This window comes from Cupressus sempervirens, chromosome 4, assembly GCF_028749045.1.
Source record: "Cupressus sempervirens isolate cs-2001-9-10 chromosome 4, ASM2874904v1, whole genome shotgun sequence".
In the NCBI taxonomy this organism is placed as follows: domain Eukaryota; kingdom Viridiplantae; phylum Streptophyta; class Pinopsida; order Cupressales; family Cupressaceae; genus Cupressus; species Cupressus sempervirens.
The window spans coordinates 456223478-456242805 of NC_143121.1; the positions used below are offsets into that span (position 1 = coordinate 456223478).

General features: G+C 36.4%; 1 protein-coding gene across 1 annotated transcript in view; it reads left to right on the forward strand.

The window, feature by feature from the left end:
• The window catches only part of LOC149561950 (uncharacterized), a 32358-nt gene extending 15651 nt beyond the window's left edge, over nt 1-16707 (forward strand). Inside the window, exons 6-9 of the mRNA XM_089825474.1 lie at nt 13920-13988; nt 14112-14454; nt 14737-14891; nt 14985-16707. Of these exons, the coding sequence (XP_089681600.1) occupies nt 13920-13988; nt 14112-14454; nt 14737-14891; nt 14985-16514 (2097 nt within the window). The 3' untranslated portion in view covers nt 16515-16707. The remainder of the gene's footprint in view (nt 1-13919; nt 13989-14111; nt 14455-14736; nt 14892-14984) is intronic.
• Nucleotides 16708-19328: the final 2621 nt, after the last annotated feature.

The following is a 19328-nucleotide window of genomic DNA, read 5'->3' on the forward strand; positions in this document are numbered from 1 at the left end:
TTTTCAGGTTCAGAAGAGCTAATCTACAAAGTTCTTCTCTTCTTGCTAGGACCACTTGTTGTTTGCTTGACTCTCTTCTTAGGAGGTGTTCTGGTTCTTTCAGTTCTTGTAGACTTCCTGGGTGCAGGCGTTTCTTTAGTCTTTACTAGATTCCTTAGTTGCTGCTGTGCAACTGCTGCATATGGTACATTAGGTGCTTGCGCACTAGTCTGGGCAACTGTTACCTCTTCAGTAGGTCCTGCCATTGCAATGGTTGTAGGGGTCAATAGCTCAGGCTGACCACTAGCCTTCATTTCCATGGCTATCCCTTTTACCTCATCAAATTCTTTTCTTGACATTCTTGATTCTTTCAAAATAGAATCAATCACCTTTTCTACCTTCTTCTTGGAGTCCTTTATTATCTGACTAGTTTTAACTTCTCTCATTTTCTCAGCATATGTCCCCCATCTAGGACATTTAGAATCAACTTCTGAGTGAAGGATTATTTGTGCATATCCTTCAATCAATACCTCACTCATTTCATAGTCCATAGGTTCAATGAATTTGATTCAAGGAATTACAGCTTCCATACAAGTGAAATCTGTCTCTACCATGAAGCACAATTCATCCTTTTATTTTTCCACTAGCACAGGAGGTATCCTATACCTTTGCTTCATTTCTGCTTGGAAAGACTTCATCATTCTGTTGATGTCATTATCTCTGACTGTTTTAGGTCTTGATCTGTATGTGCGAGTGATTGTCTGCATTGCTCACTCACTTCCATCCCAATTCATGATACCAGGAAACTTCTTAGTTGCGTAGAAGAATGTGTTAGTAGGGATTCAAACCTAAAGACTGCGCTCCTAGACTTCTTGATTCTTGATATATTATCCAACAGTTGTGTTCGGATAATGTCACATAAATTAACATCTTCACCTCTTACTACCAGGTAGGTTGCATGAAGAAATCCTGCAGGGACTGAATCTATCCTAGATCCATAATTGAATTTGTATCCCAAAATTTTGCAAATCAATCTTACTCCATCATCCTGAATATCGTTGACCTTCATGTTTCTGCTGTCAAAACATGTGTTGAGATTTGTCTCAACTATTTTGCGCACATTCTTGATGTTCACTGGGTTACTTCCTTCATTACTCAGACCTGTGACCTTGTGAATTAGGTCATTATCAATACATATGATAGTCTCCCAACCACAAAAGATCATCATGTACTCTAATTAGAATTATCCGTGTCCATTCATGATTGTCGAAGTCCGTGTAGAACATATGCTTAACTAGGTTAAGTTGCTCTAGATATCCATATTCAGGTTTCAGTGACAAGTCATTTTACACATCTTCTCCAATACCTTATGAATTTTTGTGTTATGTATGCTTTCAATTTTGCAGTGGATATAACCTCTTATATCCTCGACATGAAGAACATTCTTCGGAACTTGCGAAAATGCTCCAATTGGGTCATCAAGCAAAGAAACAAATGGGTGTTTCTTGAAATTGTATCTCGGTCTATTGCTGAGATTAAAAACCTCTTGTCTTGCCATTTCTGAAAGATTATGCTCAACAAATTCAAAAAAATCTTAATTTCGTGGATTAGGGTTTCTGGTGATTTCGCGTAATTGCAAACCTCTTTAATTCTTCAAATCTTGCTTCAATCTCGCACTTAGACTTCGCACAAACAAATGATGTATGCAAATCAATTCATGTCCTTTAAATCTTTCGCAATCTGTACTTCGCATTAAATGCATGTCTGCCACCGGCTTAGTATACTGTCTCTGTATAATAGAAAGGTTATTCTTCTTATATATCCTTTTCCTGATTATAATAATCAATGCGCACTTCATTGTAGACTCTTTTCAATGTCTAGATCATACGGTTAACTGCCTAACTTCTGATATTCTTCCTAACATCGGTTATCAATAACTGACACTCTGTTTCACTGAGAATGCTTAATTCTAGTAGGATGAGTTTTAGACAATAAGTGACTTCATTGTCTTGTTAGATACATCTTCTAGAGCTGTATGAGAGCTTTTAGGTTCCTTTGCCTTTACAAATATTTCCTTGAGTTCTTCTGTCTGCTCCTTCATTTGTTCCTTTTGTAATTCTGTAATTCTGTTTCCTTTTTAGGTCTCTTCTGTCCATTCTGCAAAACTTTGCTATGTGTCCAAAATTATTACATAATTAGCATACAGGTACATTTCTCTTTTGTTCACTTTGCTTGACGTCAAGTGCTTTGCAATTTCTTGCAATGTGTCCAAGATTGTTGCATCTGTAACAAACAATGTCTTCTTTCTCTGCTTTCATTGCTGTGAGATCTTTTGTTTCTTGCATGGTTAGTATTCCTATACATTCTACTATTTGCATTCTGTTATCAAATTTAGGTTTACTAAAACGTATTGCATAATGATCGTTTTCCATGAACATTATGACAATAAAAATTAGAGATAGGTTTGAAAGACTTACCTTTACAATCATCTTCAGGTTCATCAGAAGCAGCATGAGATTTCTTACTTCTGTTATTCTTATTTTGATAAGCTTCTTTAACTTTCTTAGACTGTGTAACATTCTCTTTGGATGTATCATCGGTTTTGCTCAGATCCTTCTTGACTTTAGGAGTATCAAGTTCTTCTCTTTCAATAGGTTTCTTGGCGGATTGTCCAAGGAAGAATCCAAGTCCAGTCTTATTGTAAGTGGGTCTTTGTGCACATATTTGTTCTTCAATCTTTTCATTGCTAGTATATAATTTCTCAAGTTGCCGTTTGGTTTGTACCAACTCACATTTTGCAATAATGTTGTATTTCTCTAATTCTACATGCTCTAACTTGATAGATTCCAATTCAGATGTTACCTTGCTTAACTGGGATCTTAGATTTGCGTTTTTAGCTTTAATTTCAGAGTCATTCTTTCCTCCATTTTTCTTAAGACTTAGCTTAAGTTCAACTATCTTTAACTCATGTTTTAGGATCTCATTTTCTTTCTTCAGATCTTTAATATCATCATTATTGGTTTGCTTACTAGGTTTTTTTTGGTTCAGGTCATCTATCTTGTCCTTTAATTCACCAACGTAGGCTTTTGCATTTTTATATCTATCTTTAAGGCCATCTCTTTCATCTGTAAGTAGAGCAATCTGTTCAAGAGCTTCTTGAAGATTCTTCTTCAATTGTTCCATATCCATAGGGATCTTATTCAATTTGTTCAACCTCTTTTGAATAAGTAGGGAAATAGATAATATTGAGGGGGAGGGGGTGAATCAATAATATCAATCTTTTTACCCACAACTGAATCTTATTAATTACTTTTCCATATGCATGAGAAAGGGAACCAATAGTGCTAAACAATATGAACAACCACACAAGAAGAGAACTCATAACACCATATTTTGTTAACTAGGGAAACCCTGGCCAAGGGAAAACCTCGGTGGGGATGGAACCCACAAGATGATTCACTATGTAAAGTATCCGGTTAAGGATGTTGACCCTGTTAGGAGTCTATAAAGCATGTATAGTGTCTTGAGTCCCTGTTAGGAGACTAGGCCTTGTTAGAAGCCTCAACCCTGTTAGGAGTTGTTGGATCATATACAAATGTGTGCAAGAAGAGCCCACTGCCCTAACATGCAACTATATAATAAGTTCTTCAAGAGAATAGGTATACATACAATACTGGATTATTTGTTGTACTTCACAAATCTTCTGATTATCAATTTTTCATAAGAAGAATGACTGCGCACATATTAGTTTGCATCAGATCTCGCATAGTATTGCTTCGCATCACAACTCATAACATCGCACTAACTTGTTAGTCTTATTTCACAAGATTGTATCAACTTCTCAATCAGATTCCTTCCCATTAACTTCACAAATGAAGATTTTTACTTATACCAAACATATTGGTAAATTCTTCCCTTAGTTGGCTCACATAACATTCTTAGAGTCGGCTCATAGAGAAATAATAATTAAAATAATTAATCAAGTCGTTTAACACAGTCTACCGATATGCTTTGTTATGCGATGTAACATCACTGCTTCACTAATTCCTTAATAACTCGAACTCGGTTGGTCGTACGGACATGCGCACTGGTATACATCATTAGTATGATGTCATGCATCTTTGGTTAACTGCGCAAGAGAATATTCCGTTATCATCAAATCTGTTGTGCTGCTGTAATGCTGTCTAATACTTGGACAATTTTCTTTCACAAATAAACATGACTAATCTGCAAAAGAAATATTTTGCCATAAATGACAACCATATTACTTATCTTATTTGATTGATTGGACATATTGCCAATAGAAACAATGAAAATAACAAAAACACAAAATGGAAATAATAGATACAAAATAATGAATAAAAGAATTAAGACAATAAAGAAAGTAAAAAAGGGAAGGAAGAATATATATGTGTGTATATATTTACCTATACACACACTCAAATACGCGCACACACACACAGACACACACTCAAATATGCGCGCCCACACACACACATCTTTGTTTGTGTCAAACATGAGAATTGGCTAAATAAGAGCTTGAAATACATAAAATAATATGTACTATATCCACAAATTTGTGGAAGAAAGTCAAAATAAGGACACACTCCAACAAACAAAGACACTAAATCAAAAGAACAAAATTAAAAATAAATATAAAAATCGAGAAATAAATAAATGCACTATATATATATATATATTAGTTTTATGCTATAATGTATATGAGTATCAAGACATATATAAAATAGTTGAATGCATCTATATATATCTGTGTGTGTGTGTGTGTGTGTACATATATGTGTCTATCTATCAAAGAGTGAAAACAAAACAACCTCAAGAAAACAACACACTAAAGAGGAGCACGTAAAAGACACAAGCAAAAACATAGGAGAGGACCCAAATCGAGAAAATGAGTCCAAGAACAAAGCACAAAAATAAGTATCAGTGTGATTCCATTGAGCAATATAAGTCGTCAGTTGTTTTATATAAGTCAAAGCCCCCAATCAGCAATAAGCTTACAAGATACAAGACAATCAACCACATAGGCAGAATCAAGAATATCAATTAAAGGCAAAGATCTTATGCAAGGAAACAAATATGATTTTAAGTTCTATGGATATGTACATGAGTACGGTGATCAAGCATTGGAAGGAGTGGCATTATTGAGGATAGTGATCAATTACCTCGTAAACCCAGTGATTAAGGAAGAAGGTATTTTGTTATGTCAGGAAGTATTAGTAACAATCTAATCATTAAAGTATCGATCAGTTCTTAATTTGGGGTGCGATCTCATATGGGATGGCAATCAATCTTATTTGCAACCCTTAACTACATATCAAATAGAATCAAACAAGGAAAGCAAAAGGGGGTGGGATGGTGGGGGCAATGAACCATAAAGTAGAAATATAATAAAAGAAACAAAACATCGAATTGCAAGAACACAATATCCTTCAGTAGATTGAGTCCCCAGTAGCATAGATAGAATAGCAGTAATCAGATCTGAGACTAGGGTGTTAATTTTGTTCTATTTTGGGTAGTGCAGAAACAATAATCTATTTACCTATGTGATTTTATAATGCATCTTGGCCTGTTCTTAATAAACATTAAGACATGAACTATATCTTGCAATAAACTGTCACAAGGGAATGGGAGAGAGTCTGCAATCAAGGGTGAACCAATAAGGGCCTCCTTTTGCAGTAGTAGTTAAGGGAGAACAGCTATGAGGGCACCCTGGTGCGCTAAAGGGCACCCTATTGTAAGTACTTTCCCGACTCTTTTGTCAGATACTAGTGGTGAATCATAGTTAACTCCAACCATAGGTGAACAGAGGAATACATATGGAGGGAGAACTGTGATCTTGGGGTGCTGTACAATGCTTTTGTACTCCATATCTTCTGGAAATTGGAATTCACATATAATTTCAGTGCTGCATAATGATGAAAATATATTCTCTTTAACCCTTGATTTGTTTATTTAATAATGTACCAATAATAAATATATATTTAAATAGACCTTTTTGTATGTTGGCATTGTGTTCATGTGGTGAATGCTGGGTTCATGTTATGAATCACACAATCAAAAGAAAACATTTATTTTAATACACCCTTATCTGCTGCTATTGTGATATAGGGAAATGTCTAGGGCAAATTAGGAAGGGGACATTACAGGGCCAGTCGGGAGAACTTTGAAACAAGCAAGCTTAATAAATTATGAGCTGTAGGACAGTTGCATCCCCTCCAATACTTGAGTCACACATTACTCAGAGATTTTTTCTGTAGCAAATGGGACGAAACTTTGACAAATAAAATTATAGTAAATATTATAAAAAATTACAAGTGATCAATATAAAAGTAAGTAGGATCACTGAAATAACCTACAAGGATTTTGGAGCTGATTATCGCTGGACTATCTCCTATACCAGATCCAACCTTACCACAAATATCTGCTATAGGCCACCAGTGTGGTTGTAGCCCCTTCCTATTTCTGGTGTGTTGGTTTCCAAAACCGCAGATTGAAATCTTACGAGTTCTGCCAACTTGATGCTGGGATATCCAACCTGTAATGGCCAACATGACAAGATCAATCAGTTTGATTTTCTGCACTTTTGGCTTTGCAAGGCCAAGGCGGGTGTACCTGATTTTGAACAAATCACTCAAGTCCAAGATACTTATAGCAGATCGATTAAAATTTGAATGTATTGAAAGTTTCCCAAACAGCAAGGATTATAGAAAACTTTAAACTTGCAAATAATGAATTAAGAACAAAAGTAAATGATTATATAAATGTGAGTGTTTTAGATAAAAAATAATTATTATGGATTACTGCAACAAATGAATATATTAATTCTTCAAAGGAAAAATATGAAATAATTGTCAGCATATGGATTATGAATCATGAATAATATAAAGACCAGTGCCAAAACTTAAACGGCAAACAGAGTCAATATTATAAGTTATTACGTACAACTTTATTAAGTTCTATGCATTTTAACCATAAACAATTTAGTAATTAAGATGTGACGGATCAAATATATAGATGTAATTTTAAGCCAGTCTAGAATGTGCTTCAACTCCTATGGTTAGGAGACAAACCAGACATAGATACAGAAACAATTAAATATTTCAACATATGTAAAATGCTATAATTAACCCTATCCACTTATCTATCATATAAATCATTTATAGAATTTAAAAATAACTTTAAAAGACACAACTTAATTATATTTCAACTCTAGAATTTAAAATAAATAATTATGCTTACAGATTGTGTCAGAAAAAAAAATGCAACAAAGCCACTCCTTACGGATGATCCATCCACTGCAAATTTATCCCAGGATTGCATGAAATTATAATCAGTAATCCAAATCCACAAGCTTTGTTCAATCATTCAATCTTCGCCAATAGAAGTATATAATCAATTATGCAATAATAGCTTGATTATGTAAAATATTCAGGAAATTGTATATGTTGTATATAATATTGTTTCTTTGTTTGATTTTTCCCTCATACTTATAAAGGATGGGGAGGCATATTCTCAACCATCACATCTCTTAACAAATAACTGACCAATAATCATTGCAATGTAAATTTAACATAATTGGTGGTTTTGTAAATGTATTATGTTCTTGAATGTGAAAACATAAAGTTTGAGTTCCCCGCTTAATGCCTGGACAACCTTGAGTTCCTTTGCTCCATATATGATGTCCACTAAAATGAGAGGCCAGGCAATAGTATTCTTATCGCAGATTGTCCATTCTTTGACTCATTTAATGAAACTCTTGTCAGCATCTGTTGCGTATTTCATGTTACTGCTACTTGGGCTTCCATTCCTGACGGCTCCTGGCTTAAGGATGGTTTTCAGGCAAACCCGCATATGTTTCCTGAAACCTGCAAAAAGCCATAGAGTATTATTAAAATATTCTACTAATGTTCCTGTGTTTTAATTGTGACAGGGATTAATCCTTGAGCATAAAAAATAAAAGGCAAAAATTCTGTCATCTGGTGCTAATGAAGATCGGGCGCAACTTCCTTCTATACCCCAAAACGTTGAATGACTTTGATGCCAGTTGAATTCTAATACCAATTTCATGTGTTGTGTTCTTAAACTGCATTTCTGGCAACTTGCTGATTTTTCGAATATATTCTCATTCAAGTACTTTGTAATTATCTCTGCAAGTGCGGTTTGTGAAATAAGACCTTTATAGCATCATCTTATTTATATTGGGTTTTTCTTCTCAAAATTTTTCCGCATGAAAAAAATTCTTTGTTGTGAATGCATAAGGTAACTGACACATTATGTTAAACTCCCCTGTGACTTTCACTGGCTTTCATAACGTTGGAACTCTGCATGGGTTCATTTTGATGCTGGGCACATACCCGAGTTTTCATTAACTCTATCATTGATCAGAGTTTAGTACCGTTGATGCTATATTTATCCAGTAGGGATGTTGTCATAGTGAGGTTGTAGATTCACTTGAAATACTCTTCCTGACACCAGTGCTAGGTATTGCCTCTTTACAATTGGCAATATTGGTTTTTGAATATTTGATTTGGGCTGAGTAAGCCAGTAGTGAATTATCATGACACTTACGCCATATAGAAGTGTCCAGTCCTGTGCTCAACCTGATTCACAACATGAAATTGCCATGTATCTGATGATGTCAAAGGAGTTATATATGGGGTATCTGTCTGTATAACTTATGGCATTTGCAATGACTTGAACTCTCTTACAAATCAATCATCTATTGCATTGATGAACTCAATACATGTTTGAATTCGCAATAACAAAATGTCATTGTTTATGTCAAATAAACACCTGCATGATTAATAATTGCTGTGTGTGATTTCATCTCTATATCCATATGATGAACTCTATTGGCAATTGGATTGAACATGATTGATTGGAAAGAGGAAGTGAATCTTGACGTGGCTTTCATAGTAATTCATACGATAAACTCTATTGGCAATTGGATCGAACATGATTGACTTGAAAGAGGAAGTGAATCTTGACGTGGCTTTCTTTGTCACTGCATTTCCTTTTTCAAGGTTCTGCGAATAAGAATTTTATAAATATAACCTCCCGTAACCTGCTTTTGGTTACAATCATAGATGAGATGTGAATGTATTTCAGACAAGACATCGATAAGGCTGTTTAGGTTCTCTGTTACGTATTCACATACAACATCACTGTTGTACTTCAGTTGTGCAGATATTGGTATAACTGGGGCAACTTGCTGATTTTTCGAATATATTCTCATTCAAGTACTTTGTAATTATCTCTGCAAGTGCGGTTTGTGAAATAAGACCTTTATAGCATCATCTTATTTATATTGGGTTTGATAGTAATTTCTTCTCAAAATTTTTCCGCATGAAAAAAATTCTTTGTTGTGAATGCATAAGGTAACTGACACATTATGTTAAACTCCCCTGTGACTTTCACTGGCTTTCATAACGTTGGAACTCTGCATGGGTTCATTTTGATGCTGGGCACATACCCGAGTTTTCATTAACTCTATCATTGATCAGAGTTTAGTACCGTTGATGCTATATTTATCCAGTAGGGATGTTGTCATAGTGAGGTTGTAGATTCACTTGAAATACTCTTCCTGACACCAGTGCTAGGTATTGCCTCTTTACAATTGGCAATATTGGTTTTTGAATATTTGATTTGGGCTGAGTAAGCCAGTAGTGAATTATCATGACACTTACGCCATATAGAAGTGTCCAGTCCTGTGCTCAACCTGATTCACAACATGAAATTGCCATGTATCTGATGATGTCAAAGGAGTTATATATGGGGTATCTGTCTGTATAACTTATGGCATTTGCAATGACTTGAACTCTCTTACAAATCAATCATCTATTGCATTGATGAACTCAATACATGTTTGAATTCGCAATAACAAAATGTCATTGTTTATGTCAAATAAACACCTGCATGATTAATAATTGCTGTGTGTGATTTCATCTCTATATCCATATGATGAACTCTATTGGCAATTGGATTGAACATGATTGATTGGAAAGAGGAAGTGAATCTTGACGTGGCTTTCATAGTAATTCATACGATAAACTCTATTGGCAATTGGATCGAACATGATTGACTTGAAAGAGGAAGTGAATCTTGACGTGGCTTTCTTTGTCACTGCATTTCCTTTTTCAAGGTTCTGCGAATAAGAATTTTATAAATATAACCTCCCGTAACCTGCTTTTGGTTACAATCATAGATGAGATGTGAATGTATTTCAGACAAGACATCGATAAGGCTGTTTAGGTTCTCTGTTACGTATTCACATACAACATCACTGTTGTACTTCAGTTGTGCAGATATTGGTATAACTGGAGCTCCATCAGCAATGGTATCCTGAATAAATTTTTGAGTCACCTCGTGCTGGTTGTTCAGTGCACTTTCCTGAATCAAATCAACTTTGTTTTGTTGAATAATATGTTGAAGATGTATTATCTGTACAGCAGCACAGCTCTCACTACTTGCAATTAAAAGTAATGCACTGTCCATAATAGCAGAGCCATCAGCATCGGTGCCATATGAGGGTTTAACAAGAAGATGTGCTCGTTTCAGGATGTCTCATTTTGTACGGTTCCATGCTCTTGCAAAACAATCTTTAAGATGATCAGAAGATAACAGATGAATCTTAAACATTACTTCACAATTGGACGCCCTAAATTTTGCCAAAAATAGGGCTCCACTATGGTGCTCTAAGGTTCAACTAAAAGTTCGGACCTTCTCATTTTTCATGCCATAAATATAAATCCAGACACTGGCAATAGCTTGTATCTCCTCACTTAACACATAGTTTAGTCATTTCTGGCACTTGAAATAAATTTCAGTGCGACCAGTATTTTGGTGGTAAATTCCTATTTTCCTTCATTCTCTTTAAGTGAGAACACACACACATTGGCAATAGAAATGAAGGAAGAGTGAAACAAACTATGAATTTGCCAAAATACAACAGCAGCAATCATGACATTTTCAAAACAATTATAACTTTTGAAGAGAACACCCCAGTGCAGTTTAAAAAGAAAGGAAATGGGTTTCTCATTCCTATTCTTAAATTTCTGCAACCACGCTCTTCAAAATCTCATCATCTCATTCTGACCTTGATTTTCCATCTTCTTTTCCACAATAAATTTCCCATCTTCTGGTATCATCAGCATATTGTCTCCCTTTAAAGAATTTGATCCTGACATAAATTTGGTTATAAGCACTTAGCTCTCATCCTGTTGCCTTTGACTTCTTGTTGCAGTCTACCCTCTCCACCTCTCATTTCTTAAGTTTTCCGTGCCTATTTTTTAGTAAGGTGATTTGACCATATATGAGATTTGTAGACTTTTTTTTGGTGCTTTCATCTGCTCTGTTTTTTTTGTCTTTTCCATACTGTTCATGGATACAGTAATTCTTATTGTTTTTGATATGGGCTGATGTTGGCAATCCCTTATCTCCTATTTAAAATGTTCAGTAAACAGTTGTAGTAATCTCTGTTCATGCCTCAAATCATAAATTGTTCTAATGTTATTTGTTAACGCAAACTTCCGTTTGTAGAAAGGGAAACACCTATCACCTGTATCACAGTTTATGTGGTGGCTCAAACCCATCAGATTAGCCAGTAATCTCTTCATGTCACATCTTTCCATTGCTTTTAATTTTGAATTATAGCATTTGCCTTTTTGATGGATAATTGTACTCTGAGCGCAACCGAAGATTTACTTCAGTTTTCCCATTTTGCCCCTGTTATTGAAGATTCCTTGCAGTTGGTTCGACTCAGATATCCTCTTGTGGAACCTTGTAACTTATTTAGCGCAGCTTGGTTTACATACATCTGTGATCTGCACATTAACTATGAACGATCACAGCATCTTGTGTATGATACAATAGAATACAACATTGACATTCAAATTTCCATGTGTACAAATGTAAGGGTAAACATCATACTAAATTGATAATTATTACATCACAATGATCATCATGTTGAAATAACTGAGATTAATAAGATCTTCAAACATGTACAGATCATACATAGTTTAAATTAAATAGAATATGCTGCCAATAGGTTCAAGCTATTACATAAGAACATATACAACTGAGATTTAATACAATTACACGAGTCCCTGATAAAACAAGGGCCAAATGATGATGATATCATCTAAAGATGCTTGAGGTATGATGAGAAAAATGGTGCAGTACAGTAGAAGGCACCACGGCTTTGTTTCCAAAGCTCAAATTAAAAATATATATATTTGTTCCTGAGCCTGTTTATGCTTTATAAGTTTCTGTACAAGTACTAATAAATTACAAATAGGATGAATCCCTTTTTGGGGATTTATTAAAGTGGCTACGTGCCACACCTATGTGCACTGACAAGGTATATTGAGGCCAACAAAATAGCCAATTGAATGGGAATAATGAACACTGCAAACTGCACAGAGGGCATGCAGAAAGAAACAAAAAGGCACCACTGGCCACACCCTTCAGTTCCCACTCTGGCACCATCTAACCATCCCACTAGTGGCAGTTCCATAGGAGCTTCAAAATCCTCCACTACCTCCTTCAGGAATGCCAATCCAATCCTCCACTACCTCCTTCAGGAATGCCAATCCATGTGCTGTCTAAGCCCTTGTGACCTCAGCCAAACCACAAAAGTTTGTGCCAATGCAACTGGGGGGAGCATGGCTGTTTAATAATTTAATAATTAATCCCAGTTATGTTTAGAATGTTGGTGGGTCTTGCATTATATGTAGTGAAGGTTCTCAAAGGAGGCATGCTTGCTCAAGAAATGTGGCATGGGTTATAGAGCTAAAAAAGAGTGGGTGTGGTTCACAGCGAAGCCGGAAAATTAGCAGGCTTGGTTTTTAAGAACACAGTAAACAAAGGTACCATGTTATAATGCTTGTATTTTAAAGCAAAACACAAGAAACTTAGCAAGGACTGCAAAATGTTAACCAACCATGAGAATTTTACTATAAAGAGACCAGAATTTCACTAGAAGCATATTTAAGATGATAACATTGTTAACGAATTAGTGTGATTAAAGTTTCCAGATCCATGATAGGGACGATCCTCAATGGAGGGATGGCGAGTTTATGTGGCTTCTGTTTAAGAGAAGATTGTTATCTTCATAGTGTTGGGAAGCTGCACACTTACAGCAGCTGAAATGTCGGAAATGGAGGTGCTGGAATTGAAGATACTTGATTAGAGGCAACGTTTTTTAGTATTTACCATGGCAATTAAGAGTAAGCTGTGATCCTTTCACTATGGCCTATGACATTTCAAACTATCCTCTAATGCAGAGATTAGGAAGCAATATGGTTAACTGCTTAAATTGTCGTTGACTACTTTCAATTCCAACAAGCTACTCCTATCTGTGCATTTTGGGATAGGATTAATTTGTCACCATTTATTTACTATGGAACTTACATCATTGTTTTGTCTTGATGGAAGACAAACTTAAAATGATCACATGCCACTAATTTTGTGAAATGTATGTGTTATTGATACATCTAAATTGAATTTCAAATGTTCCTAATTTATTACAAGAAAAATACATTTTGTTCTATATGTAGGTGAAATTTCTAGAACAAAAGCTGTGCATACAACTGTTATCTGTGTTCTGCAAATATGGTTTCAGTCAATTTATCTTATCCAAGCTATTATTTTTGATATATATTACATAAATATAAATATCAATAATTCTTGTTCTAGTATTATGCATTCCTATTGTGGTTTAAGATGTAGTGGTCATTGCATCTCTGTTATGAACAGTCAACTATTTTGTTTTCTAGAATTGAAAAATAGTGAATAGATGAACATATTCAGGGCTAGGATTTCTTTGTATTTTATGACATACATATATTTGCTTTCTTAGTATGATCTGCTTATTTATTTTTTCCTACTTTTTTCCCCTTAACCTTTAGTTTTACCTGCAGAAGGACGTCTTTTTGATTTGTACCAATGCAATGCATTATAATGCACCACTTACTATCTATCACAAACAGGTAAATAATGCAGCACCCGGTATAAGTTTTATGAAAAGTCTCAAATTTTACTCATCATGCAGATCATTTAAAAAAGGAAGCGTGGAATTATGCTTTACTAAAGGAATGTAATATTTTTTCCAGGCACGTGCAATACAGGAGTTAGCAAAGAAAAAATTCCAGAGCATTAGGCTTGATCCAGAACGGATTGAAGCAGAACTTAATCTTGCTTTAAAGACAAAACCTGGATATTCTTCTAAAAAATCTCGAAAGCCAGGCAATGGAAGATTTCAGTTTGAACCTGCTAGTTCTGATTTTTCCTCTGGTGCAACACTTGCTACAGTTGGAGACCATTCAAATTGGTCTAATGCATCTCAGCAAGACTCGTACAGGTTAAGAAGGGCTGCTACAGCTGAAAGGCCTGGAAGTGCAGATGGTCTTGGACCCTTGAGTGAAACCAAAGCTGAGAAATTAGAAGACTTTCAAGGTTTGACTTTTAAACTGGCTCCATTTTCTCTGCTCTTTAAGGTCTTAAAAGTTTATAAATTTGATTCCAAGATGTTTGATTTACATACTATTGGTTTTGTGTCATATGATGCCTTTTATATCCATTTGATGACCAGGAATGCTTATTTAATGTTTGTGCAACCATTTTCAGTTACACTTTTTAGTATGGATTGGCCAGTTTGAAATTTGGATCTAACATGTTTGCATAGTTCAGTCATTGATTGTGATCATCTTATATAATTGTGGATAGTACTTGTTGCAGGTTCCATGCAGAAGGCATCGGCTTGGAGAAATGGGAGGAGGTCTCTGCAGCTGGATGAAAATCGTCGTGCAACATACAAACCATATAACCAAGTGGATAATGGAAATGATGCAATATTTGCCATGTTGGATGGGGAACCAAAGCAACTTGTCCCTGTATGTTAAATTTCTTGAGCATTTTCTTTTCCCAAATTTCTTGCAAACCCGATACTCCATATAGAGACATGCTTATGAAGTTCTTTTTCTCAGATTGGACTTAGGTCAGAGTATCCTCATGCAAAGAGTCTTGCTCGGTTTGTTTTAAATGCTGGACCAATAGCATGGAAGATTGCATCTCGGAAGATACAGAGAGCTCTTCCCCCAGGTGTTCCATTTGGGCCTGGATGGGTTGGTGAACACGAATCACCCTCTCATTTTCTATCATCACAGGGGAGATCTGCAGTATTATCAGGCACTCCTGCAGCATTGCTGAACATTGTTGGTCAAAGCAAGGTAAAGTCAAATACCTGTGCTGATACTTCCATGATAAGAGTTGGAGAGCTTCCGAAGAATTTGCTTTCAGAGGGCATATCTGTTCCATTAACTACTCAACCATCCTCAGTGAAACAACAGGTTTCAAATCCCACTGAACGTCCAGATAATTGCCGTTCTGGTTCCAATAGCGAGTCTGACGCGAGCAAAAATGCTGGAGTGTATGCTGCTAGTGATGTAAAGGTTAGCTTGCCTTCTCATGATGTAAATCATGGGTTAGTTAAGGGGATTTTGCCAGTTGCTACATCAAATGACCTATCCCTTCCAAAAACTAAGTTTGTTTCAGAAGTAACCCAGTCCAGATTGCTTGAAATGGTCTCAAGAAATAATACACTTATGCATGGGCCTTCTCTAAAACAGGTTGATGGTTCGAGTCCTGCAAATAATCTTCAAGTAAAACAATCTGAAAACATGACATCTGACAGTGGCGGTCGTAGTCTTGGCAGAGAAGAAAGTGATGCATCAAAGCATGTATGTGGTACTGCTGAGACAAATGCCCATGTGACTAGATCAAACACGTCCCTTAATGATTATCAAGCTGGATCTGGAATTTGTCAGGCATCTCAAGGAACAAACAGTCAAGGGAACAATATTCAAAAATCAATTAGTTTAGAGAATTTTATGTCTAACAAGATGGTAGCAATGCATCAGAGGGGTTCCAATATGCCTGCAAATGCTCCAGTATTTGTTAACTCTCCACTTCTGTCATCTGGCCCATCAATAAAGCGAGATGATCCAACAGTGCAAGCATGGATGCAATCTCAAAATGCACATTTAGTTGATGTAGACACAACTTCTAGAAACAAAATGCAGGGTGCAACAAGCTCCTACATTGAGCAGCAGGAGTCTCAAGCAAGGAAATTTTCTACAATTGCCCGTCTTATGCCAAAAGAGATGCAGTTAGATATGTCACGCCAGGCATTACCACATTTTAGCCGGTTCCATTCTCAGAATTCTGCAAAGCTATCTAATAATAGTCTGGTATCTTGCCCAACAGTTGAATCTCAGGGTCCAAAAGTAGTAAACCCTTCTTACGCGCAGGTAACTATGGGAACCGAATCATCCAAGTCTCAGATGCACACATGGAGAGGTCTATCTTCACAATTTCTTCGAGATCAATCATCAGATTTGGCACCCTCAAAACCACCTGACTTAAATGTAGGACTTCAGAAACCAAAGTCTCCAGCTCGTCAGTCTTCTGGAATGCTGGCCGACTCCCAACAGCCTGATTTAGCTCTTCAGCTTTAATTAACATTAATGGATTATTGGATTTACTCATTGTAAGCATATCAAATACAGACCCAAACTTCATTCAAATGTATGTTGAAGTTGGAATGAGTTGTACAAATCTGTACCAATTTCATGGTCACATGAAGCAGGTTTCCATGTACTATTAAATTTTAATATTCTATTCATGAGCTAACTTAAAATTAGAATGTAATTGATGTTGTAAACAATACTTTTAATGGCTTCAGAATTGTGTAGCTTTCTTCTCAGAATGCTGAATCATTTTCTTCACACAACTTCCAAGATATATAGTGCATTGCGAGCAGAAGTCTGGATTTTATTGTCCGACATTGGAGGTGAATGTTTCAGTAAGTTATCTTAATTTTTACAGAGGCTGGAATCACAAAGCATTACTCCTACATTTTGTTTATCAGTTTTTATGGTTTGCAACAATGCCTCATTCCTTATTTTGTAGTTGAAGGTTGCAAGAAGCCATTCCAGTTGTGGGGCTGAGATATTTGGGCCTTTACAAATAATTAAATAATCATGACATGGTAATGTTGAATTATGTAATAGATTGATAAAGTTCTGTTTATTTCAGGGTAGAATTGGGCTGAGGGTCTGGACTTATCTAGCATCTGTTACACCCACCAAACTTCAGAAGGTACTGTATCAAAAAAAGAAAGGAAACAAGAGTAATACTGAATGGAACCATCTTATAGAGCAGTTGAACTAAATTGTAGAATTAGAAATCCCTGATCTGGACCATACTTTTATTACAAGGTAATTGGTAAATACTTGCTTACTAATAACAGAGACCGAAAGGTCAATTTATACAAAAGGAAGAGACGATGTTTCCTTAGGAAACGATCGTAAAGAATAGAAACATTCTATTCCAGAGAAAGCAAAAAACGAAAGCAAACTAAAGCTAAAGATATTTACAAGAACGATCGTAAAGAATAGAAACATTCTATTCCAGAGAAAGCAAAAAACGAAAGCAAACTAAAGCTAAAGATATTTACAAGATAACCATTAACTAATAATAGACGTCTTATCTATTATTGTAATACCCTCCCTTAATGGTTAATCTATCTAACACACCAAGCTGTCCTCTGAATTTGACAAACTTATCAGGACCAAGAGGCTTGGTGAGAATGTCTGCAGTCTGATCTGAGGTAGGAACATACTGCAGATCTATAGTCCCTTCTTCAACCAACTGTCGTATGTAATGACAATGAACATTCACATGCTTGGTTCGTTCATGGAAGACTGGATTTCGTGCTAACTTGATAACGCCTTCGTTATCAACAAACAAAGTAGTTGGTCCTGCTGGTGACATCTGCATATCCCCAAGCATCCGACGAAGCCAGACAACTTCACATCTTGCCTTAACAGTCCTTCTATATTCAGCCTCTGTAAAAGAGAGAGAAACTGCCTGCTGCTTCTTGCTGGTCCATGTGACTGCACCGGATCCCAAACTGAACACATATCCAGATGTTGACTTTTTATCATCAACAGAGCTTGCCCAATCTGAATCTGTGAACCCACTGAGTTTAGGATTAGAATTTTGAGAATACAGAAGTCCATAATCAGAAGTGCCCTTCACATAACGAAGCACACGCTTTGCTGCCATCCAATGATCAGCCTTAGGAGCTGTCATAAAGCGTGAAATATAGCTGACTACGAAGCTGATATCAGGCCTAGTAGCAGATAGGTAGATGAGGCTGCCTACTAGTTGCCTATACGTAGTATCATCAACGGAAGGAGAATCAGACTTGGCTTATAACTTGAGACCTTTCTCTATAGGTGTAGATGCAGGTTTGCGATCCTGCATTCGGAATTTGTCTAACAAGGCTCTGGCATATTTGGATTGAGAGATGAATATACCAGAAGACTGTTGCCAAACTTCAACACCTAAGCAATAATGCATGAGCCCAAGGTCAGTCATATCAAAAGACTAGCATAAGTGTTGTTTGATTCCCTGAATCAAAGATGCCGAACTGCCAGTGATGATCAGATCATCCACATAGATAACCAGAAGTATGATGTCACTGTCAGTAGTCTTGATGTACAGATTTGAGTTTGAAGAACTCCTCTTGAAGCCTTGATCACTGAGGTACGTATCAATCTTGATGTACCATGCCCGAGGGGCCTGCTTCAAACCATAGAGAGCTTTTACCAATCTGAGAACCTGATGGTCTTTACCAGCAACCTTGAAACCAGGAGGCTGCGTCATGTAGACCTCTTCATGGAGATCACCATTCAGGAAAGCACTCTTTACGTCCATCTGATGGACCTTCCAGCCAAACTATGTTGCCATGGCTAAGACTAATCTGATGGTGCTCATCTTTGCAGTAGGAGCAAAGGTCTCTTCATAATCAATGCCCTGATGCTGAGAAAAGCCCTTTGCCACTAAACGAGCTTTGTACTTATCCAAAGTACCATCTGATTTGTATTTGATTTTGTAGACCCATTTGCAGCTAATGGGTTTCTTCCCTTGGGGGAAGATCAGAAAGGACCCAAGTGTTGTTCTTTAGTAGGCTCTGGTGTTCAGATTGTATGGCCTGTTCCCACTCTGGAATTCCTTTAGCTTCAGAATATGTTTGAGGTTCAAACACATTGTGAATGTTGGCCATAAGAGCAAAGTTAACAGAATCTATAGTTTTGCTCTTTTTCCGAGTAGTTCTCCCATCAATGAGCTCATCATCATGAAGATTAGCGAGTGTCTTAGCCCACCACTTAGGTCGGAGAGGAGAATGACCAACAGTAGTACTAGGAGATGCTTGATCAGCAGGATCCTGATCAGAAGAATCTGGATCAAACTCAGGTGAAACA